We start from the raw sequence: 23,959 nt of genomic DNA on the forward strand, positions 1-23,959 counted from the left end.
TTCTTTCTCTCTTTTTCTTGAACTTAACCTCAGTCTCACTGAGGTCAGCCATGGGCAACCAACAGCAGCATTACAAAATTCACACTAGATGACATAACATTGAGCACACAAATTTTAAATCTGTCAATCAAAGACAGACAGACTGTGGTTTGGTTTGGAAGAGAAACATCCCACAATGACTTCAGATATAAAAACAGTCTAGTTGTGTTTGAATGGCTTACGCAACAAAAGTTTAGAAGACAATTAAATATTAACACATCCTTGGAAAAAATATGATTTTTTTGCTATTTATCAATGACCACGAGCTGCTGTTGGTGTTTTATAAAAAACCATAACAATGCCTTGGTTGCTATAGGAGCAGATAATGCAGGAACAGTGTGCATTTTACCGACAGTATTCAGCATCAGCATTTTACAACCTCCCAAATGTCCCCTGTACTCGCTTCTGTTCTCTGCCTCAGATGACAGTGGCATTCAGATATTCTTGGTTTATTTGTGTCTTGCTCAGTTTCTGCTCCTGTAATTCTGTGTGCGCTCCATCTCGTCTGCTGTGGCCACTTGCATCACCTCGAATCTCACAGTTAAGCTCACCACTGTTTGCACAGCCTGAGCACCCGCAGAAAAGCCAGTGCTGCTGACACAAGTGCCGGGCCGAGGAACTCGATTCCTAACCAGACTGTGGCTTTATGACAGGTTTTCTATGACACTATGTGTCTGTTGATATCACTGTTGCCATGAAAAGCAAGTTTCTGGAGCTGGAGCTGAATTTATATTTCTGACTGTGAGCCAGGTTACTGAAGAAGAAATGAGCAGAAGACATTTCTGTGTTTCTAGCACGTTTTATATCTGAGCTAGACTAATCATAGAGAGACACAGACTGCTCAAACAGTATTTATATGTTCTTGCAAAGCTACATCACCATTAAAATACATCCACTGTGGCCTCTAATGGTCTATCACTCAGCATTGTTGCAGGTTATTGATTTGTCTTTGCCTGCCAAGTCAGCCTACTAGCTGTCCCTTCATTTATGCCAGTGTGATTGGACGTGTGTCAGGCTGACCTGTCTCCATCGCCATCACCATCATCCAAACATAATAAATAATCACGCGCTGTGTCTTTGGCCAAAGTGTTAACACAAGAGCCAGAGAGGGAAAGACTCAAGTGTTCGCCACTGAAAAAAAAAATGTAGATAAAAATATGACAGCACTGAAGGCTTCTGTTTGAACTACAGCCATTACAAGGCAACAACTGCTGTAATATACGAGTGACAGCACGCTGGTAATAAATGTCCCAGGGGATATCACATCTCAAAAGTAAGAGAGTCAGGATTTCGTCTCATAGATCACAGTCGGAGGCGACGTCACACTCAGCGCTGAAATAATAGCTTTCTTGAAAACGACTCATTTTTCTTCTCTTCCTCAGTAACTCAGCATTTTCCCCCATTTGTCTGCGAAACTTGTTCAACTGCCAGAGACTTTTAGTAGTGTGTTCGGTGTGTGTTTGGACCTTGTTTGTGTGACAGTGTGTGTGTGTGTGTGTGTGTGTGTGTGTGTGTGTGTGTGTGTGTGTGTGTGTGTGTGTGTGTGTGTGTGTGTGTGTGTGTGTGTGTGTGTGTGTGTGTGTGTTATCCCATGCCTGTAGGGATGCTGTGTTGAACATGGCCTGCCGCTGAAGTGGAAAATGAGTCACCTTGTACAAACATGCAGTCCGGTACCCAGAGTCAGGGATGTCCCTGTATAACTGGCATGATTTACTCTTCCATGCGCTGGTTTCTCCTTCCCTCTTTTTCCAAACACGCGCAAACACAGACACAAACATAAACACAATTTTCCTTTCCCTATATTTCTGCCTTCTGACAACCTCTCCCTCTATCCTGTGTTCATTGGGACAGCCAATAATGAAATATTCTCTCAAAAGAGACCTCTGAATTTAAAATTTCAGCTTCAGAAAATAGAGGATAATGTCAATTAGTCTAAATAGTCAATTTTATGTTCTATGCTTCATTAATATCATTTCATCAATAGATTAAAATGTGTTTTGATGTTTCCAGTCTTTTACCATGTGCATGACTTTAGGTCGGAGCTTGCAAGAGAAACAGTTCTCCAAAGCAGAGGATAAGATGCACTGACTTTTACTCTCTACTATGGGTCAATCTCCAGACATACTGTATAGTGGGGCAGATAAGCTCATATATGGAAGGAATTGTGCGTTTTAATGACTAAAGCATGAAACTTTCAGCATTTCATCTACATACCCCAAGGTTTAATTTCAGACGTGGAACCACTTTGGTGGCTGACTTTTAGGGGTCTTTAGGGGTCTCTTTCCACATTGTTCCATTATTCTCCATTGGAAACCTATGGAAATCTGGGAAGTAAATCATTACCAATAAATGTCTTCACCATTGTGTTTAGGAAGGTGTGTAATATCATGTAATAAAATGTTGAAATTCAACTCCAGTGGGAAACCCCCTAAAAAACTACTCAAAGTTGGGGTACCCGTAACCAGATTTTGCGAAAATTCCGAAATGTTAAATTTGGCCTAAAGTATCTATTGAGGGGTCAAACTAGGGGTTTTTCATGATTCTGAGTTGATCACAAACATTAGTTTTACACCCAAAACATTCCTTGGTGGAAAAAACAGCCACACCCACTTTTCCTGCTCATCGGAACCCCCACCACCACCAATAGAATGTATTACAGAGAAGCCATTCCTTAGCATTGCAGAGGCTGTGTCACATATTACTACTAAATACTCAATAATATAACTTATATTCTAGCCTTTTTTCTTGTAGGACATTATACAGACCCTCCAGGATTTTGTGATGTCGCTAAATATATTAAAAAATAAATAAATAAATAAGAAAGCAACCTTTTAATTTACATGTAGGCTACCCAATAGTGAGAAGGGTGTGTGTATGTTTCAGTTTTTACTGGTATGTGAAATCTGGTGTGCACCTGATGTCTTTCCTTCTCTCTCACTCCCAATCTGCATAAAACTTAATGTTATATGAAAACAATAACTAGTAATAAAAACATAGACATGCAAAAAAACATGTAATGGAAACACTGTGGCCACAGCGGTCTATGACAGTAAATTTGCAGAAAAGTTGCAGTGGCAAGGCCAAAGAATTCATAAATGAATTTGCATTAATAGTTGCAATCATGACATCACAAAATCATGGAGGGTCTGTATAATGTCCTACAAGAAAAAAGGCTAGAATATAAGTTATATTATTGAGTATTTAGTAGTAATATGTGACACAGCCTCTGCCATGCTAAGGAATGGCTTCTCTGCAATACATTCTATTGGTGGTGGTGGGGGTTCCGATGAGCAGGAAAAGTGGGTGTGGCTGTTTTTTTCCACCAAGGAATGTTTTGGGTGTAAAACTAATGTTTGCGATCAACTCAGAATCATGAAAAACCCCTAGTTTGACCCCTCAATAGATACTTTAGGCCAAATTTAACATTTCGGAATTTTCGCAAAATCTGGTTACGGTACCCCAATTTTGAGTAGTTTTTTAGGGGGTTTCCCACTGGAGTTGAATGTCAACATTTTATTACATGATATTACACACCTTCCTAAACACAATGGTGAAGAAATTTATTGGTAATGATTTACTTCCCAGATTTCCATAGGTTTCCAATGGAGAATAATGGAATTATGTGGAAAGAGACCCCTAAAGACCCCTAAAGGTCAGCCACCAAAGTGGTTCCACGTCTGAAATTAAACCTTGGGGTATGTAGATGAAATGCTGAAAGTTTCATGCTTTAGTCATTAAAACGCACAATTATATTGCTTATCTGCCCCACTAGTACACTGTTAACCTCGACTTCCTCTAATGCAGTTCGATAGCATCTCTTTATCCCTGTGTGGTAAAGGTCCATGTCCCCAGGGAAAAGCTTTTCAGGACCCAAACTGTATTGTCTTGGCACCAGAGACTGGAAAACCTCAGTGATGACAATGTGGTGCCTTTCTTTGGTGAGTATAGAAGTCATGAGATATTTTAACCATTGTTTTCACAGGCTGAGTGGTACTCTTCATGATTATAAACTTGCACAACTAGTTGAATTTTCTGTATTATTGATAGAATTATCTAAATTTAATTCTGTATATTCCCAATCCATTTAGAGGGATATATGTACTATATACCGACTTTTCTCTACTTGTTACATTATTCACACCAGCAGCTGCTGCATAGCCATAGTTTTACCCTAATCTACTGCTCCTTTAATCCATCTTTCTTCCCCCATTCCCTGACTCCTAATATTTCCACTCCACGCATCTGTTTTGCTTTCTTCTTTCCTTCCTCGCACCATCAATTCACTCTAATTACACCTCCCTCTATCCTTCACCATTCCTCATCCCATCCCTATCCTGTTGTTCCTTCCTTCCCGAGCCGCTCTAATGGGATTTAGAGTGGGGCTGTTCTTGTCTTATCCATATTTCAGCAGCGCCAACTTGTCCAAGTTATTAGCAGGCCATTACAGCCTCCTCCATGAGCAGTTCAACCAGCAGCCTAAGCCTCAAACCTCTTCAACTCTCCTTTCTTATCATTTTCTCTTTCCCCCGTGGATTTACCCATACTCTGCTTCTCTCTCAATATTATAGCTCTTCCCTTATTTTCATTGCTTTTTGTTCTTTTGTATTTTTTTTTTAGACATTAAATATAAAGCCTGTGGTGGGATCAGGACTTCAACATCAGTTGATCCAGTCTCATTGCTGAAGCAACATTCGCACCATGTTCTGTTAGCTTGTAAATTAATGCAGTTTCACACACAACCATTTAACACTATGACGCACATATACATTATTGCCTTGTAACAGTTTCATCATCCAGAAGGCCTCATTTTAAGCATTTTTGGTGGTTTCTGACATGGAATTTGTTACCAGATAAAACCTTCACTTATTCATGAATATATTTGTCAACTACAGTAAAACACATCCTGGTAAAAATCTGTATCTGCTGTTAATTAATATTTACTGAATTATTAATATACAAATGCCTCCTTGTCTATTTACAAATGCACAGTGTGTTTTTAACACTTTTTTAAAACTCCTAATTAGCATCCTCTCTACAGCCCCTTTGTCCACTTGCACTGTTTGCTTGCTTTGGTTGAAAACATTAGTCAGAATCACTATTCAACATAACAAATAACAATCTTGCGCACACACACACACACACACACACACACACACACACACACACAAATTGACATATCCCGTCACTAATAACAGGCCATCATGAGGAGTGACCTGCTCTTCCTGCTGTGTGTCTGATAAATTAAGCCACATCTATCAACTATAATATCTCTCTCAACAGAGCTGTACAACTTTATTTAAATGCTAATGTCTGTTTGACAGATTAGCAGACATACACAGGTGCAATATATTCTCTACTGTTTGACTCAGCTCGCAGCGGGGATATTTCACTCAGGAAGGATGCGCTCTGCAATGGTGGCTCAGCTGTGTGTGACTTCATTTGAATAAAATGACTTTAGTTTTGTTGCGTGATGATCTATTACGGCTGGTGGAAGCATTTCATTTAACCGATCCTGGTCTTTGAGGTGGTCAGAGGTCAGGCTCACTAACAGAAACTGCAGGACTTTAGTGTCTCTAGTTACTGTAGCAGCAGTCTGTATTAAAGTCTGTTATTCCCATTAATACTTAATCATCAGCAAAATGTCAACTTAATCATTATCTAAAAATGTGACCCTAGGTTTTTGCTAAATTGGACTCCATTGTAAATAAATCACAAATTAATTGAAGAGTGGTGGAGCTGGCCCTGCAGGTTGCCATAACTGCTGGGAAAACACAGATGTGAACCTTTGTAATTTCTGATGATGTGGATGAATTAGTCTTTGAACATGTTTAGCATATAAATCCAGCATCAAAAACCAATGAGAAACAGTGTTTGATCCTGACTTGTGACTGAAATATCCACTTGTAAGGCAGCATAAGAGTCTTGACAGATAGATAAAGCTCACCTCCAGCTACATCAAACATAATGAAATGATGATGCAATTTTTTATCTTATTTTTCTTCTTCACCGGCCAGAAACTGGATCATTGAGCATTATCCTGGCACTTAGCAAGAGATTTTGATGTCTTTAAACCAGCATCCATCAAAAGGGCCCCAGCTGCCTGCAGTGGATACATATCCAGGCTAAACACCCCAGGTAAGGATTTAACAGCCAGGCAGACAGGAGGATACAGGTAGGTACACTGTGACCAGAGGAGCAGTGCAGAGGTGACGGGAGTAGGCTACAAACAGAGGCTCAGTGCTCCATTATCCTTTCATCAGTTATTCTATATATTTTCTATAGCCTGCAGTTTCCCTATCTTTACAGTTTGGGCTCGGCGGCCCAGTGCATAAGCCCACCATAAGGTTGTTGATGTGTTTTGACAGCTAAGTTAATGCTCAAAACTTTTGTTTATATAGGACTAGAGCTGTAGTACCTCGTCAGACCGGTCAGAGTCTGCAGAATTCAAATATCCCGTTGATTTTACGCTAATTATAAACATGTGTGATTAACTGACATCTGCAGTATCAAGTAACAGCAGAACCAACATGGCGGTTTTGGACCACCAGTGCCCCCTGTCGCTACCCGATCTGCGACGCTACCGGATCCGTGACAAAACTGGTCTGCGCATGCGCAGACCGGCCGCCATCTTGGACAGCTGCCTACGGCAACTCCACTTGGACAAACTTCATTTGGGCACTGCCCGATTTGCGTACATGCTTTAAGTTCTGTGAATTTAAAATACGGTACTGTGAAAATGATTAAAAAATAAAATAAAATAAAAACCGCGTAGGTCCGTCATAAGACAGCCGCGGCAGACTCGTTTATTCAGTGAGTGTTGTGGTAGTTGTGATTGTTTGTGGTTGTCATGGTAATGAGGCCGAGAAAAGAGGACAGTAAACATTAAAAGTCCGCCTGTGTTCCTGTTTTCTGAGCATCAAGATCCAGACCACCACAACCAACCCTCAATTTACATTACTAATAAAGTATTTAAAAAAATAAATAAAAAGATAAACCGTCTGTGGCGACGCACATAGGGCAGTGATCCTAAGTCAATTCAACTAAGTTTGTCCAAGTTGAGTTGCCGTACGTAGCTGTCACGGATCCGGTAGCGTCGCGGATCGGGTAGCGACACCCCCCCTTACCTTTTAGAAGATTCTAGAAGTTGGATTTTCTCGTCACTGCTCCATAATCTGCACTCCTCCAGTCCGTTAGAGCCAAAAAAAAATCACAGGTTTCTTGTAAAAGTATTCCAAGTCACGGATAAAATGCGCAGCAGGTAGCTAAAAAATTGTTGATGCTAGCTAGCTTCTTCTCCGGTGCAGCACCGCCACCAACTGGCAACGACTTTTACGGCGGGGTCTGATAATGCGTCATTACGTAACGAAGCGTAATTTTTTTCCCCCCAGTAGCCAACTTGTACAAAGAAATGTTGAACATTACAGTATAAACAACAACAATAAAAAGGCAAGGCACAACAATTTAGAGGTCTGCTAAACAAAAGGACCTAAATATGAATAGGCTATGTATTAAAGTAAAAAGTAGCCTAGTTTTCCTCCTATTTCCAGCTGAAATTTTTTAAATAGGCTAGAGGTCAAATAGGCTATATCCTACCTATTTTCAAATCTGTATCTTTAAAAATTTGACAACAGACCAAATTTTCTAGCCGTTTTTGACTAAAATAATAGGACTAGGCCTAATTAAAATGATTGATTGTTTGGTTTTGTTTTTACTTGTAGATAGACCTTTCCCCCTGACCAATGAGAGCAAGCTGAGGCGGGTGGGCACTTCAGGCCAAGGGCCAGTCATTGTTTTGGCAACGCTTACAGCCTGAGTGACTGCTGGATGAGCTGTGAACTGCTGTACTGTAGGTAGCCTACATAAATGTGTCAGCACTGTTTTCAGATAATTCAGATTTTTCTAACTCTTTCTTTCAGAGGAGTTTGTAGCTGTCATGTGAAAAATGAACTAAGGCCTATTTAGTTAACTAAACTTTTAGGACTCAGAGTTAGGTCTACCTTCAAATAACAGAAATATCAGTGGAAACGTATGATGCTAGAAAAGCCAAATTCCACCAACTTCCCAAACCTACATTCTCAGTTTTCTCTGCAGTGTGAACACTACTTCCTGCTTGTAAATTGTTAATGCAGAGTAGGTGCTTATTGCCAGATAAATTATGTTAATGGGTGGGTGCATGCAGTGCCAAGGCAACGTAACAGAGAGGGGGGAATTACAGGCAGACAACTGCATTGTTGACCGGAAAAAATGAATTGAAATGTATAAAAAATACATTAAAGCCTTAGTTTCTTTTTTTTTATATAGTCCAAGAACATACTGTGTTGTTTTGCTTCAGCTGACACCTATCATATATTTATTACTTCATTTCTTTTGAAGTTGGAGGAATTCTAGATGAGTCCCCTCTGTAGCTGTCTTCAAAGTAAAGACCTGTGATGTCCGATCCTCTCGGTATTACATCATATTTATTCCATTTCTTCTCTCCCTCTCCTGCTCACACAGTGGAGCAGGATACACTTTGTTTTCCAGCTGTCAAATGAAAGGTGGTTTGGAGGAGATGTAAAGGAGCATCTTATCATTTTCATCTCCTCAGTGTCTTTGCAGTGCAGCGCCTGTGAACAACAGATGATGTCATTTACGGACACTGTGAAGCCTGGACATTGAGCTGTTAAGTGTGAGACTGCTGCTTCCATATTTTCTACCAGGGAGTCCACAAGTGACATCATCATTGCTGTTTACATCCCAGTACTGGCTAGACTGTGACCACTGCATAGAAACTCAAAAGTAACTCTAACACTCTAACAGAGGCAACAAAACTTACTATACTTCCTAGATTCACTGTATGCAGACATGAAACATGTATAAACTTCCACAACTGCTCAGGAAGGCTCAGTGCTGGGGACGTCTCTCGAGACCTTGGAGCTTGAAGTGTAGGAGACATGTTCAGATTCAGTTATATATATATATATATTATATCTTTGTCTATTATATATCAGATTATTCTCATCCTTCGAGGTTTTTGGCCCAATAAGCAGTATATCCATCCACCAACAATGTGTATTATAGTAGACTATATTACCACACTACAGTGTACATTCGAGACAAAGTGGATCTATCTTTGGCATCTATTTTATTTATTTCTGTTTTACTTTTTCATTATGCCTTTCCTTAAATTAGAATTTAATCTATCAATCTATATATTTCCTCCCTCCCACGCTCTTTCTTTCTTTTTCTCTCTATATCTCTATCTCTTATTGACTCTTCAAATATGGAGGACTGTATGGCGTCATTATCCCGGGGAAAGCCAGTCATCCAGTCGGAGAAATCGACAATTAGGACCCAATAAAGTGGAAAAGCATATTTCTCTATGCTAATGAGTTTTCCAGCAGCCACAGTAGATGCTGATTAGGCAATGCCTTTTCCCAAATACTTCTATTATCATTATTTATTCCATTTGTGTAAAGCTCTATTTATTCATTCGGTCATAGCATTTATCAGGACCACAGTGGTGGGCAAGCGCCTTTGGTGGGCTTTGAAAAAAATAGAAAAAAAAGAAAACGTGACAGATGAGGAAAGAAAGCTAATTTGATTCATGAGTAGATTTAATGGAAGAAACAGTGAAGCGTGAGAGCATCTATAATGTACCCCCAGCGACTGTTCTCCATACGTTCACCCCAGCTGTCACAGACAGTCAGTAGCGAGTAGAGACGAGCAGATCCTATACTTTTCAAGCTGAAGGAAGCAGCGAGGGCAGATGCAAAAGTGGTGAATCCTGCCTCCGATGCACGTTTCACGATCAAACACATGAATGTACAGAGCAGACTCACAATCAGCATTTGCTCCTCTGCACAGCCTCTCTCTCTTCCCAATACCTGCTTTCTGTCGAAAACAATTTAAAGCCAAATGTCAATTAACGTTTTCAAATTATTATTGGAAGCCACTATCAGAAAAGAGGTACACCAAGGCCATGTGTTTGTGAGTAAATTCTATATTTTGGACCAAGTTTTCAGCTTTTTAAAACCTGCACCGTGGTGATTACCTTCATTAAAATTTGTGTGTGTTTGTGTAGTTTGTGTGTCCCGCCACAATAAAATGACATTAGACGCCATTTAACACAGCTCCCTGGTGCCAACAAACATCCAAGAATAATCTCACATTTTGTCATAATGATGTGATTTGCATTGCAAAGCATCCGTCAGATGCATTTGCTGAACCTCCAATGTGAACAATATGCAGAGTTCCTGAATAGCAAATAACTTATAATGCCGAAGTGTTTTAAGCAAAAACAGTATATTTCTACTCTACTTTTTTAGACTTTGTCATACATTTATTTGAATAATATTTTAAACATTTGAATATGTGGAATATGTATTGCTGCTTTCCAAGTAGGCACATCTCTTGCAGTAAAAAAAAAAAAGTGCAAGGTAAGCGATAGAAATGGAGCACTTGTCGTTATTTTTAATTCGCTGAAACTTATTCAACTGCATTTTTTTTTTTTTTTTGCTTATGCTTCGCAGAACTGTGGTTTATGAAATCCTGTTCAACTGGATGCTTATTCATCCGGAGGCTCATTATGCCACAGTAATCACACAATACTGAGTGCCTTTGCTTTTTGTCTGAGGGGATATTGCTTACCATTCATGAAACCACACCAGTGAGAAGAGCCTGAGAGAAACCCAAAGACAAAAGAGCCAATAAACCTGTAGAAACAGATCCAATCTGATATTGCGAGGGGAGGGGGGGGTAGGGGAGAACAACTAAATTGGGAGGCTCTTATGGAGCTGTTATTGAAGCATGGGTATCTCATCTCTGGGAGTGAGGGGTGTCTTTGAATCTCACACCAGGCAGGAAGACAATGGCTCCGAGGTGGTGTGATTGGAAGCAAGGGGATTGCAGTGGGGGTATCCTACCCCTCCTGAACCTTCCTCCGTGGATGCTCAGATGTTTTCTACAAGAGAAAATGATGGAGGGGAAAGGAGGGAATGATAATGAGAATGGGGGGTGGGGGAGAGAGGGGAAGAGTGGGGAAGAGAGAAAGCAAGTGAGACGGGGGCATCCATTGAAGTGGGCAGGCATGAGATGCGCGGTGTGTAAGGCGCTGCTGTGTCTGCATTATTTAAGAGCTCTCATTAACCTGAGCCTGAAACAGACTAAATCAATAGTCAACATGGAGGCACAAAGCATTTCAAGGCGCTCTAACTGCTCCCCGCGCAGACTTCAGGATCATGACGAGATATAATTGCAAAGGGGGGTTAAATTCATTCAGCAGAGCGATAACAAACTGCTGTGTCTGGGTCAGGGATCACCTGTCCTGCATTGATTTGGCCTGAAACCAGACGTGTTAAATACAACATTGATCATGGTCTGTGAGTTTGTGTGATATGGCATGTCCTCTGATCACTGATGGTCCACAGGGGTCCTTTGTTTGTTCTGCAAAAGTCACCTTAAAGAGGATTTCAAATGTTTAGCTGGTGATTGAATCACACATGCAGACAGAAAGGACACTCAATAATGTAAAAAAGGAAGAGTCAGTTGCACGCTGGGTAATATCTAACAGCCTCATTGGTCTTCATTTACGTTCATGAGATCATGACAAACTTGTCGCATTTCATCAGCCTCATTTTCAAACTCAATTTTAGCACAGCACTCAACACCTGCGGCCGTGCAAACCAGCAAGTTCATCAAGTGTGACAGCGGCAGTGCACTTTGATGGAGTCATACAGATTTATGTTGTGCAATGAAAAGAGATGCTAAACTATCTGCTACATGACCGTTGTGGCATATTGTGGAATAACAAAGTGCATACAAATTAATTAAAATCACAGCAGGAAGATCAAGTGAACATCAAGTTCCAGACCACTTTCATTTATGATGCACTATATTTCTATACCTCATTCTTTTAAAAACAATTACAGATTTATTCTTCTTTGTCTTAATCCTGAAAAACTGCTGTAATGGAAGGAGTAAAGAATAAAGGACAAGATGGACTGAAGGGCAGACAGAGGGATATATTTAAGCCAACAGCACAAAGTGTCAGCTCAAATGGACCGTGAGGGGGCAACTTCTGGCTCCTGGAGGATTTTCTTCAGGTCATCAAGCATCACATCATGGAGATGCAAATGTAACTATGGTCACGGCTATAGAACAACCAAAGACACACCCAGAGACACAGCTGCAGCCCATTAGCTGCACGTTCTGGCCATCACAGATGTCATATTGATTTAAAATGAAACTGTGACAGTTGCGTTACCTGTCCATGAGGTAACCACTGAGTTTAGAGGGGAAATAATATTTTTTTTAATATCATATCATCATGCAATATTTTAGACAAGAGCAAAAAAAAAAAGAAAAAAGAATTCTGCGTAAAAGTTATGGTACATAAAATGAAATAAAAAGTTATTACCATGCACCTGTCCTGCACAGATATCCTTCTCCCCACCGAGCAAGAACAATTCCTGATCAAGTCCCTCTTTCCACTGATCGATTAACCTGGACTGGACCAAACCAAACTCCACTCAGGAGTTCTAGGTCTATCTCATTTAAAACTATGAATTGACAAAAAAGTCACGCCTTTCAGTAAACATCAATGACATGAACGTTATTAGTAGTTTTTAATGAACAGTAGCCTACAATCGCTCCATATCCAGGCAAATACTTATTAACACAATATATTGAACTCGAGCACCCCCCCACTCTCATAACCTGTGGCATCATTCATGACATCAGGAAGAGCATAAAATAGGGGAGTGATTGGCTGCTACTCATGGATCTATAATACGTATGCTGCTACTCCCTTCCCTCTCGTGTCACAGGTGAGTAGGCTATTGATCAAATGCTCATATTGAACCAATATAATAAGCAATAGCTCCCGGCAAATCTAGCTTTAGCTGTCAACTCTTTGACAAAGGTTAGCAAACAGCTCCAGTGCACCGTGCCAGTAAATTTAATTCAAGGCTTGCATAAAGCTAAGTCATGCAGTAGGCTACCACACTCATTAGCATTAGCTAAACCTGAAATGTTTGGACGCTTAGCATTAGCTGCTAACTTTTGGACAGTGGTTGCTGAGCATTAGCTGCTGACCAAATAGATATCAGGCTAGAATTAGCTGCTAACCTTTAACCTTTGGACATAAGAGGGCCAGCATGAGCTTCTTGACATTTCAAGGATCCTATCATGTCACTAGGGGTGCTTCTCATTACCATAAAATGTCTCAGTCCCTTCCACAAAACAAAAGATGCAACATCCTTTTCTCCGACCTGTCATCTGAATCAATGTCAGTTCTGGTAACTGGCCGCACAGCTGGATCACAGCTGGATCACCTAGTCTGCAGATGTTCAGAACTTTTTATGCCTAGAAGTTTGTAGTTGCTGAGATAAAATGATGGACTGCGACAAGCGAAGTTCAACCAGTGCAGAACTGCATTTACATCATCCAATATGACAAGGTAAAGATAACATAAAGTAACTGTTCAACAGCTGCTGCACATTCATTAAACACAATTTTGTGTGAACTGATCCATCAAACTATACATTGTAACATTACTGCTCAGACACTGAAAACGAATAGGCCAAAAATGTTGACAGTAAGTAAAACATTGTCTTTATACTGTAAATATTTTTTGATCGCTGTTAGAAAAAGGCTTTAAAAAGCTGATTAAAGTGTTAGACTGTAGAGTCTCTGAAGTGAGACATTTTTCAGAAACATTGCTGCCTCAGCCTCATAAAGATAAAAGTATACTTTTCCAACTCTACTGACATGACATTCAGTATTTAGACCTCTTTTTTTCAACCCGTTGCGCCATAATGACAGTGAAAACAGAGTTTCATGCATTCTCTTTTTTGCAAATTTATTAAAAAGGAAATTTGATGAGGGAAATTTTTACTTAGATTTAGCATATGGCTGCAACATAATGAAATTTAACTGAATATTATCCAAAAGTAGGCTACCTTTACTTTATCCTTTACTACTCCAGGGAAGCTGATCATTTCTTAAAGCACTGTTGTTATTGTTACATTTGTTTTCCATGTTTTCAGAAATGATCAGATACGACAAGACGTGCAGCAGCAGGAAAACATTTTGGGCTGGTATCATTTGAGTCCTCACGTGTGCAGCACAGAGTGGAAAATGTGACATGGCATCAGGTAGGCTTCATGCCTCATAGTGTCTCAATGTCATATTCAAATAATGTACTGTAATATCAGTTGAATGACAGAAAAGATCAGGCTGTATTTTAAACTTTTATATCTCAGTTCAGTATCAGTTCTTTACTGCTACTGGGGGCATGTGCATGTCACTGGTCCTTAGTACTGAGAAACCTGTAGATTATATTGGGCTGTAGTTGATCAACCTGGTGCAAAAAACCCGACCTAGGTATTTTTATTAGTTATTTTACCACGATAAGATTAAAATAATGGGAAAAAAATGCTTCTATATCTAATTATAGAGGCAATAATCAACACGCTTTAGGCACCAGTCAACACCAGGGCAGAAAAGCCAGAAATACTGCTTCATAAATAACAATTGTAGCCTACTTTTTTAAAATGTTAGTATAACTGTTTATTATGCTCAATCTGTTTAGCTGCCAAAGGTGAAAGAGCTGTGAGGGTCCTTCAACTCTGGTTTCCCCATCCATCCATCCAGAGAAGAGGAAGGAGTCACACAGGTCATATATTGACATGTAGCCTGTGAGTTTATCTTTTGTCTTTCTGTATTTGGCTGTAAATGTTAAAACACTCTACCACTTTTCACTGGACCTGAGACTGCTGGTGTTTTAGAGATGTTTCTCCTTGACCACAATTTGACTTCTAAAAGGAAAGGAAAGGAAAATACAAACCCTGCCCCAGTCTTACTCAGAGTAAAGCCCTAGGCAACGATTATAGACTTTTACCAAAGTTTAATATTTTTGTAAAACCGTACTGGGACAAGTTAACATGAGATGTTTTGGTATTAGCAGAGACCCCCTCACTCCTCACTCTAGTCCATGTCACTGGTCCTCAGGCTGTTTGTGTTGCTGCTTACAGCAGCACTGTTAATGCCGTGCACAGCATACAGAGAGAGTCCCAAATAGAACCTGATTGTGTCTAATATGATGAGGTTAGGAGTGCATTTATTTAAGCAGACGTTTGTTCCATCTTAATAGGCTTGACAAACTCGAATACTCTCTAAGGTGCAGGTTAAGCCTCCCTTGAATAAACTGTCAGCTTAATGGCCCCTGCGTTGCGCTGATAACTGCCAAGGTGTCTCCTGCTCTTTGCAAGAAGGTGGATAAAGATGCTAAAGTCTTTGTGTAAAGGCACCGTGAAACATAGCCCAGTGTGTTTTTATTTCTCTTTGAAGTGAATTGACATTCAGCTCAGGATTTTCTTTGAAAACGCAGCCTGCCTCCAAACTCCTGTTTTCTTTTTCTGAACTTCAGCACATTACATAAAGTTGGAGCAGCCCCCGCCCCGCTCCCTTTACCCCCCTTGTCCTTGAGTGAAACTTACAGGTTGCCTGTCTTTTGTGTTTTGTTTGAATTACTTCACAAGTTGATTGAGGAAGCCAGACATGGAGAGGAGAAGCAGATAGAGGAGGACACACTGGCAGGCTGGATGGTGGGAGCTACGGAGTCTGTCAAACTCCATCTTTGTTCCGAAAAATAGAAGCCGATGGGCACTAACCCTCGCTACAACCGCAGGACGGAGAGGAGAGTGCAGGGAAAGAGGGTGGTGGTGGAGGGGCGTGTGATGGGAATGCCAGAGTGCCATGTCACAGCTGATGACAGTCAATTTGCCTGAGAGTCGATGGGCTTTGAGAGGTACACTCCACCGCAGGCCGGAGCAGAGCTGATGGCATTAATAATGGGAGTGGGGGAGGGAGGGGGACTCACCTGTTTTCCATGAACACACTGTAAAACACCATGCATGTCCCACAAGCAACACCAGCCATTCACTCATCCACCCATTTGTAGAGTGCTCCGAGCAGGAGATTGAGAGCTTTTGTGCTTCGTTTAAACACCTTAAACAGGCTGCGTTTATGGTCGGGTTTCTGACAAGTGACTTGTAGCCGGGAAAACGACGACTGTTCGCTCTCTCAGCAGCAGAAGTAGCAGTGGCATGATGTGCAAAGGGAAAAAACAAAGACTGGTGGAGGACTGTGTGACTTTGACACTGCAGTATCCATCTTCTACCGATCAAAGTTGCTTTCATTTAAAAAAGAAAACACATTTCCCATTTGCAGTTGAAATATCCGAACTATAGTGTTTTTTTAAATGCACTGACATCATACAGTAGTTCATCAAAGTTATCTGATGTCATAGAACATTTCTATCCAGTATAATGTGTATTTGGAAATGATGAAAGCTGAACTGAATGTTCACGTCACTTTTTTGGGGGGATGGAAATGATCAAATTCAACAGTTTTTGCAGTAAAACTGACACTTACCTTTTTTGTGTGTGTTGAGTCCAAATCCTCGTGTTGTCTGTACTTTCATGAATATGTAATGTTTCTGAAGTCGAATGCAAATGTTGCCAGAACACAGAGGAAGGTGCACCCTGTACTGTGGAAGTAGAGCCATATGCAGATGAACTCCACAGCTTTCATGTATTTTTTACTTATTTTCATTCGTTTTTTTTCCCTGCCCGCCTTTTAGTATTACAGTTCCCCTCCTTCTTTTTCTTCTTACTTCGCCCACACTCTTAACAATCAGTCACTCAGATGATGCATCACACTGCTGCCTAAATTAAAAATGATTTTTGAATCAGTCACAAACTTCCTTTTTAAAATAGTTGTGAAGAATGTAGAAAACAATGTTGATGAGAAAAGTCCCTCAGGACAACTGAGATAACCTGCCTGCCATCTTTGTGTATTTCCTTTGATACATATTGGGGTTATTATGGCGGTTGCTTTTCACCTGACATGGAGGAGCATAATGTGCACAAACACTCTCAGTATCTCCTGCAGCTCAGTTGGAACATGTTGAGTTTGTTTACCCTACCGCTGCTCTATCTGTTTATTCTGCATTCAGTATTTAATGTTTTCAATGCAAATACCAATCCAGTCCAGAGATTTCAAAAACGGTTTAGATTGGATTTTTCCACCTTGGGAAAACTGCAAATATTGAAGATGTCTTTTGATGATACCGGGAGACTTATAAATGATTTTTGTATTCACTTCATATGATACCCGCTTTTTCTCCTGTCTGCATTGCTAAACTGAGGCACAGCTCTGGATTACAAATGGTTGTTTCACTTTGAGGATTATTTTTCAATTTTAGATGCATCTGCTTTTTTTTTTTTACCCACATCTTTGATCTTTTAACCCTTTGTGATCTGACTGCATCCTGAAATCCCATCACAGGGACCTATACAGCCCATGGTTAAGTCTAAGATCAAGATCAAAGGTGATTGGGCGTTTGGCATCTGGGCACTTGGACTCTGATGCTGTGTGAAAGAAATATAAACTCACTAGCAGAAGCCTTTCAAATATAACTTATGCATAACACATGACTTATATTTGATTCTGTGCCTTTATGGTGATCTAGGCATCAACATTTGCACTAATAAAAAAATGGACTCAGTACTACATTTGCATATGCAAATACAAACTTGTATATGTTGGACTTTTTTTGAAAGAATTTCCCTCGGGAGCAGAAAAATGTTGCACACAGCATCTGCAATTAAAACGCACCAACCATTTTTTAAGTGTAGCTATGTATGATGAGTTAATCATCATTTGCCCGAAGCATGGAGTGCAAACAGTGATAACTGGTTATCATGAGCGAAGCTTGTAGTGGAGGGAAACCTGGGTCGGTCCTGTCAGGAACTACAGTGATGACTAGAAAGCCCCGGAGGGCTCCTGTGGAGGAGACTGAGTTTGTCTGGTTGCTCTGCAGTGAGTGAAAACTGACAAATGGTCCCATGGTGAACATCATTTGAAAGACTCACCCACTGCAGGATGTAGCCACCTGTAATTACCCAGGCATGTAATTGCAGGATACAACCAGTAGGGAGCACACTTCTCATACCATCTCAGTGGAGCCCATCATGACACTGAACCTGTCTGTATTTTACAGCTTTTCATGGTGATAGGTCAAGGAAACATGAGCTCATTTTCATATCATACATTAGCATGAACAGCGTGTGTGTCTGAGGAGGTGAGTGCAGCATTACATCAACATGCAATCAAACCCACTGTATGCATAATCTACACTACGCCTGACTGACCAAGGGCAAGTATTGATGATAATAAATAATTTTAGTAACTTACCACCATCTCTCCATGCATCATTTACTATCAACCTCAAATAATATTAACGGTGAGAATTAAAATAATACACCCTCAATGAACCACTGTTAAAAAACACTTATCTAAACAACCTTTACTAAGTGGGAATATTTCTCTATCTCTGATTATTCACGTTCAGTCTCAAAAAACGGTGACACTAGAAACATCAAGAGAACCATTAAATTATTGAATTATTTAACTGTGTTATGAATAAATATGAGTGTGAAGATGACTCCTAGGGTAATATGAAAATGTAACCACCACCACCACCCCACTCTCATTTCCCACTCTTCCCCCCTGAAGGCGCGTGCGTATAATTAGTTCATATTGTATCAGTCTGGTAAAACATACAGCTCGCACACATGTGCAGCCTCGCGGGCACATAACTATATCTGTGCTGTGTATAAGTATAAGCCAGCTCTTTAGCGCGGCTCTCTAAATATATGTCGCTGCTATTACGCATACTATGACAATTATAATAATTATTTATTGCAGTAGAAGGGTAATTGTCCTATTGCTCCTGTTGGTTTTTCCCAAATGCTGCCGTTATTTAAGTGATTGAACAGCTTTTGATTTATTCATTTCACATAAATTGTATTTTTTTTGTCCTCCTGTTGGCATGTGGAGACGTGGGTTTGGCCAGATCCGAAAATCTTTGTTGAAAGATGAGAAGGGCTTCCAAGGTGGGCAGGGCAGGGGCAGGTAGAAGTGTTTATATGGAGGAGGAAGAGGAGAAGGAGGAGGGGGGAGTTGCCTTCGCTGTAAACGGCTTTCCCCAAAATCTTTGCTCATGGGTCCCGCGCCAGGAGCTCGGCATTGTGGCCCGGTCTACCATCCGCGTGTTCTTGGAAAGAGCGTCAGAGAGCAGCTGAGAGAGGCTTAACATTTCAAACGTCTGGCGGTAGGCTGCAAAGTTTCCAACACTGTCATGCAGCAGCAGCAACAACAACAGCAGCAGCAGCAGGAGGAGATCGGAGCAGGACACGAATTAGTTTTGTGATCAGTTGTGGCGCACCGTGTCTCCAAGCCCGGGATCGTCTTGTCCTCTCCACGCGTCGTTTTAGTTTCTATCTGATGGAAGCCGGTGTATTTGAATGGGACAGTGTGTCGCAGCCTCTATGTGTGTGTCAGGCTGCAGGTGCTGCAGTGTTAGAATTTGTTGTGTGGGAACTATTTTTATGATTAAAATGCGTGCGTAAAACAACACCATCGCTGTGCCTTATCAGCTCTCCTCACTGTTTTTTTTAATAAGAAGTGTTAGATTTATTTTTACCCCACTTCTATTTAAATGATAATCCAGTTTGAATGTTGTTTTTGTCTCGAGTTAACATCCCGTTTCATCACTTGGCGTAAAAGCTGCTCGGCGTTATAGCAGCAGCAGCAGCAACTCACTGCATTAAAAAGTGAGGATCCCTGCGCTGTTAGTCATCACAGGCCTAGATGTCCTCTCAGCTGGAAGGAGGCCTGCAGCAGGAGGACACAACAGCAGAACCTGAAGAAGAAGTACAACAATCTGAAGAAGTTGTTGTTGACGTGACAAGTCCTGACGGATGCGCCGGCCGGTGGCACGGCAGCCCGGAGGACGGAGGACAGACTAGAAAACAACAAGCGACCCCGTCTTCATCATCAGAGCGCCAGCAGCAGAAACCACGCAAGATGACGCGGAGCCCCAAATGCGCCCGCTGTCGGAACCACGGCGTCGTGTCGTGTCTCAAAGGCCACAAGCGCTTCTGCCGCTGGAGGGACTGCCGCTGCGCCTGCTGCCTGCTGGTGGTGGAGCGGCAGCGCGTCATGGCGGCGCAGGTCGCGCTCAGGCGGCAGCAAGCGGCAGAGGTGAGGGGAGCGCGAGGACAGGTCAGTGATGGAGGGATGATGGAGAGAGGCGAACAAACAGATGGGTGGATGTGTGACCTGCAGTGGGTGATTATCAGGAGGGAAGTATATAGTCATTTAGAGACAGACAACAGACTGCAGTGGAAAGTCAATCAGGCCTCTTGAGAAAAAAACAAGTTAAAGTGACTTGTACATGATACGAGACTGAACTCATAATATAATATGATAATGAATAACGGAGCTTCATCTACATGCATTTATTCATCACGACATTATTTTTTTTTTTACCCCGGCTGTTTTCCCATGTGAGAAATTTAGATACATATTTTGCACTTTGCAGATTTAAGTGCATAGAAATGACGCTGCAGGGCTGAATTTGCACAGTTATTATTACTTCACATCTTTTCAACCGTGTGCGACAGAAGTCAGACTATCTCATGGCTGCACATAGCAGGAAGCTTGATATTATTTGTCCACATTAAAAGTGCAGAACTATAACAGCTTGAAGCATAAGTCTGCTTTCTTAACATTTGTTTTTTTTATTTATTCTTTCTTTATTTTGTTCAAGTCAGATGTTCAATATTTGAACAACTTTTTTTTGAAGCTCACTCCCAAGTAATTCTCAAAAGAATAAAGTGTAGCTTTATTTATTTCACAAGATGTTATCATGATCAGATCAACAAATACAGTATAAGGGTTTCTTTTACTTATTTTTTATATTTTACATTCCAGTAAGAAGAACCACAGCACCAGAAACCTGTCTGCATTTAAATCTGAAGGCAGAATGTGAAATTCATAATCACAAAATAATAACTTTTTCAATACATAGTTCAGATTGTGTCAAAATAGATAATGCTGATCAAAATTTTTATTAATATAACTAACATTTTAAAAAGTATAGCATAGATCAGGTGTTTACACTCTCCTCCATTCAAAAATTACTTGCACTTATACTGTCTATTGGATAATCATCTCACTTTTTTAAATCTTAAAACTTGCCTCTTGTAATGTGTTAAATACCTCTACAGTGGGTGATGCCCTGGGTGATGGTCTCTGGATAATATGATTATACCCACATGTCTAATTCCTGCTCCGGTGTTTCTCCCAGGGTAAGAAGGGGGTCAGGTGTGCAGCTCCGTTGCGGAGGACAGCGTATCAGCGTTACAGCAGAGCAGCCGAGCCAGGCGGCCTGGCTAAGAGCATCCTGCAGGGTAAAGTTTAATTAACATCTCCTTTCTCATTAATGCTCATCTTTTCCCCCAGACTGTGATAGAAAGTACTTTTTTATTTTTTATTTATTTCAGTAGATATGATGAAAGCCTTAAATTCTAATTGGCCTTTTTTTTCCCCTTCTTTTTTTGCTTTATGGGTTTTAATGTATAACATTTAGGATTCACACATGAATCCACTTGGTATATGATCTGCTGGAGGGGGTGCTTCACTTCACGCTGACATGTCAAACCAAATTCTTTTCTACTAAAGAGTGTGAGTGTGTGTGTGTTCATGTGCCAGGGATAACTTTTATCAGAGAGGAAAACTGTAGAAAAACTGACACACACAGTCACACACAGGTGAAAGACATAAAGACATGACAGCAATGTTTTGTTGGATTGATTATCTGTCGGTTTTGCGTCACCTTTACCATAAGCAGCACATGTGTGATCCCCCACCTACACTGACACAGAGCCCTGTTTGTGTGACTCCACCCGGTTAAAGACTCCTCATCATGTTGCATCAACACACTCTTGATTTATTTGTCGTCCTCACTGTAACTCCACTATGTCACAACAAGTGGCCATTACTATAACACACAGTGCGTATTAATACCGGCTGGCTGGCAGTCAAACCCCTGATGGAAGCTTTGTCTTCTTTATGGCGTTCTCGGACTTCTCTCGGGCTCTTAGCAAAGCAAAACTGACACAGCTAACCAAGTGCATGATTAAATTAATAAACAACAAAGTATGCAAACATAAAACACAACAATTACAGACTCTGAGCTACTTTATATTTCATAAATGAATTAGATAAATTGATATGTGTGGCTTTTCTCCTCCACGTTCAGGGCTGAAACCGGCGGTGCCTCTGGAGGAGGACGCCTCCTGCTGGACGAAGCAGACGCAACGCGACCAAACGCACTTCCCGTGCCCGTCCATCAGCGCCCGGATGAGGAAGAGACGAGCCTTCGCGGACAAGGAGCTGGAGAACGTGATGCTGGAGCGAGAGCTGAGGCAGAGAGAGCTGCAGGCCGACCTCTCCTTCCCCTCCTCGGCCCTCGTCCCCGTGCTTCACCCTCCTCCGCCCCTCTCCGTCTCCCCTAGCCTCCACTGTTGCCCTCTCAACAAGGACCCCTCTGCTGCAGGGGCATCCAGCTACGTGCCTGTGTATAAATATAAGCCTTTGTACGAGTGTGACCTCCAGTTCTACCAGTTCCTGTGGAAGAGCAGATCTTCCACAGAGGGCGACTATAATGATCCCTTTTGCCGAAGCTCAGAGCAAGCCAGGGGGGACGAGGAGCTGCTGCAGGACGGATGGAAAATGTGCGATAAGAAAGACCGACCAGAGCTGATGCCATCACAGCATGGACTCAGAAATCACGACGGCACGGGTCTTTCTGCTCTAGAACTTGTCAAACCCCCCTCAAAGCCAACAGAAATAATGCACTCAAATGGCTCTTCATCCATCACACACTCTGTTTTTAGATCAGATCAGGCTATCCTGGGCGCATCAGGCGTCGGCGCAACCAGCAGGTCTTTTGATCCGCGGCTCCTGACAGCTAAGGGCTGGAGCGCAGACACTCCGGCCGCCCAGGCAGCTCCTCACGCTGACTCTGTCAAGAGCCCTCATGGCAGCTCAGTCAGGACTCCCGCTGTGAGGCCATTACCTTTCTCTGTGGAGGCTCTGCTGAGGGCCTGACAGGCAAATGGAAAGAGCACTTTGTTTATGTGTGGACCAAGCGTTGATGATGAGGGTATAAATATAAAAATGGATGGTTATATTACAGCCTTTGAATCACTTTTCTTGACAAGAGCTTGTTGCTATAAAATGGCATAAGGTGAAATATTTAAAAATAATTTTACAATTTGTACTTTTTTCTTCTTATTTTTCATTAAAATGTATTTTACCACACGTTAAATATCATTGGAAATATATAGACATGTATGTCAATACGTATTATATTTTGTATAAATATACACTTTAAAAATGTAACTCTCCTCTTATGTTCCTCTTAGCAACGTGAACCACTCTGCTTCAACCCTCCCACATTAATCATATTTCATTTCATTTCATTTCAAAAAACATAAAACAAAGCAAAGTTGATGAAATCAAGTATAGTGTTTGACCTTGTGCCCGTTTCTTCCCTGTGATTCTTGACTTAGATTTGGAAATCAGAGTCTGGTTGTGGCTGACTGATCTCTGGGCCGCTCCAGTGTCAAAACAAAACCAGTTGCTGCTCGGAAATCTCCTCTTAACTCGTAAGAGAGCTAACAATACGAACAGGAAATGAGGTGCGGCAGGTGGTTGGCCAAAAGGAGAAGAAGAAAAAGTAGCAAAGAGTTTCCATAGAGCTTGTACAGTACAGTAGCACAAAGAGGGTTGATAGTAAAACATCCATCTCTGATTCCTGTTGAATCCTTTTTTTTTTTAAACCATTCATTATTTATTGGTATTTCATAAACTCTATTGTTCTCCAAATGTAAGCCAGTGTGTTAGAGTGTAGTCTATCACTATGACTGTGTAACATAAAAACCCAGCGATCATATGGCATGCTGATTAATATTTTATATAGTATCGTTTCTTCAAACGGGCATGATGGGAAATATTCGCCAAA

The 23,959-nt window shown here is 41.2% G+C and overlaps 1 protein-coding gene across 1 annotated transcript; it reads left to right on the forward strand.

The window, feature by feature from the left end:
* Positions 1-19,737: 19,737 nt before the first annotated feature.
* Positions 19,738-23,045, forward strand: dmrt2b (doublesex and mab-3 related transcription factor 2b; the record flags this gene model as incomplete). Its single annotated transcript, XM_083970900.1, has 3 exons — positions 19,738-20,151; positions 21,239-21,341; positions 22,193-23,045. 3 exons carry the CDS (start codon positions 19,738-19,740, stop codon positions 23,041-23,043), a joined length of 1,368 nt encoding a protein of 455 aa, XP_083827026.1. The 3' UTR covers positions 23,044-23,045.
* Positions 23,046-23,959: the final 914 nt, after the last annotated feature.

Source organism: Trachurus trachurus, assembly GCF_905171665.1.
Source record: "Trachurus trachurus genome assembly, chromosome: 4".
NCBI classification, from domain to species: Eukaryota; Metazoa; Chordata; class Actinopteri; order Carangiformes; family Carangidae; genus Trachurus; species Trachurus trachurus.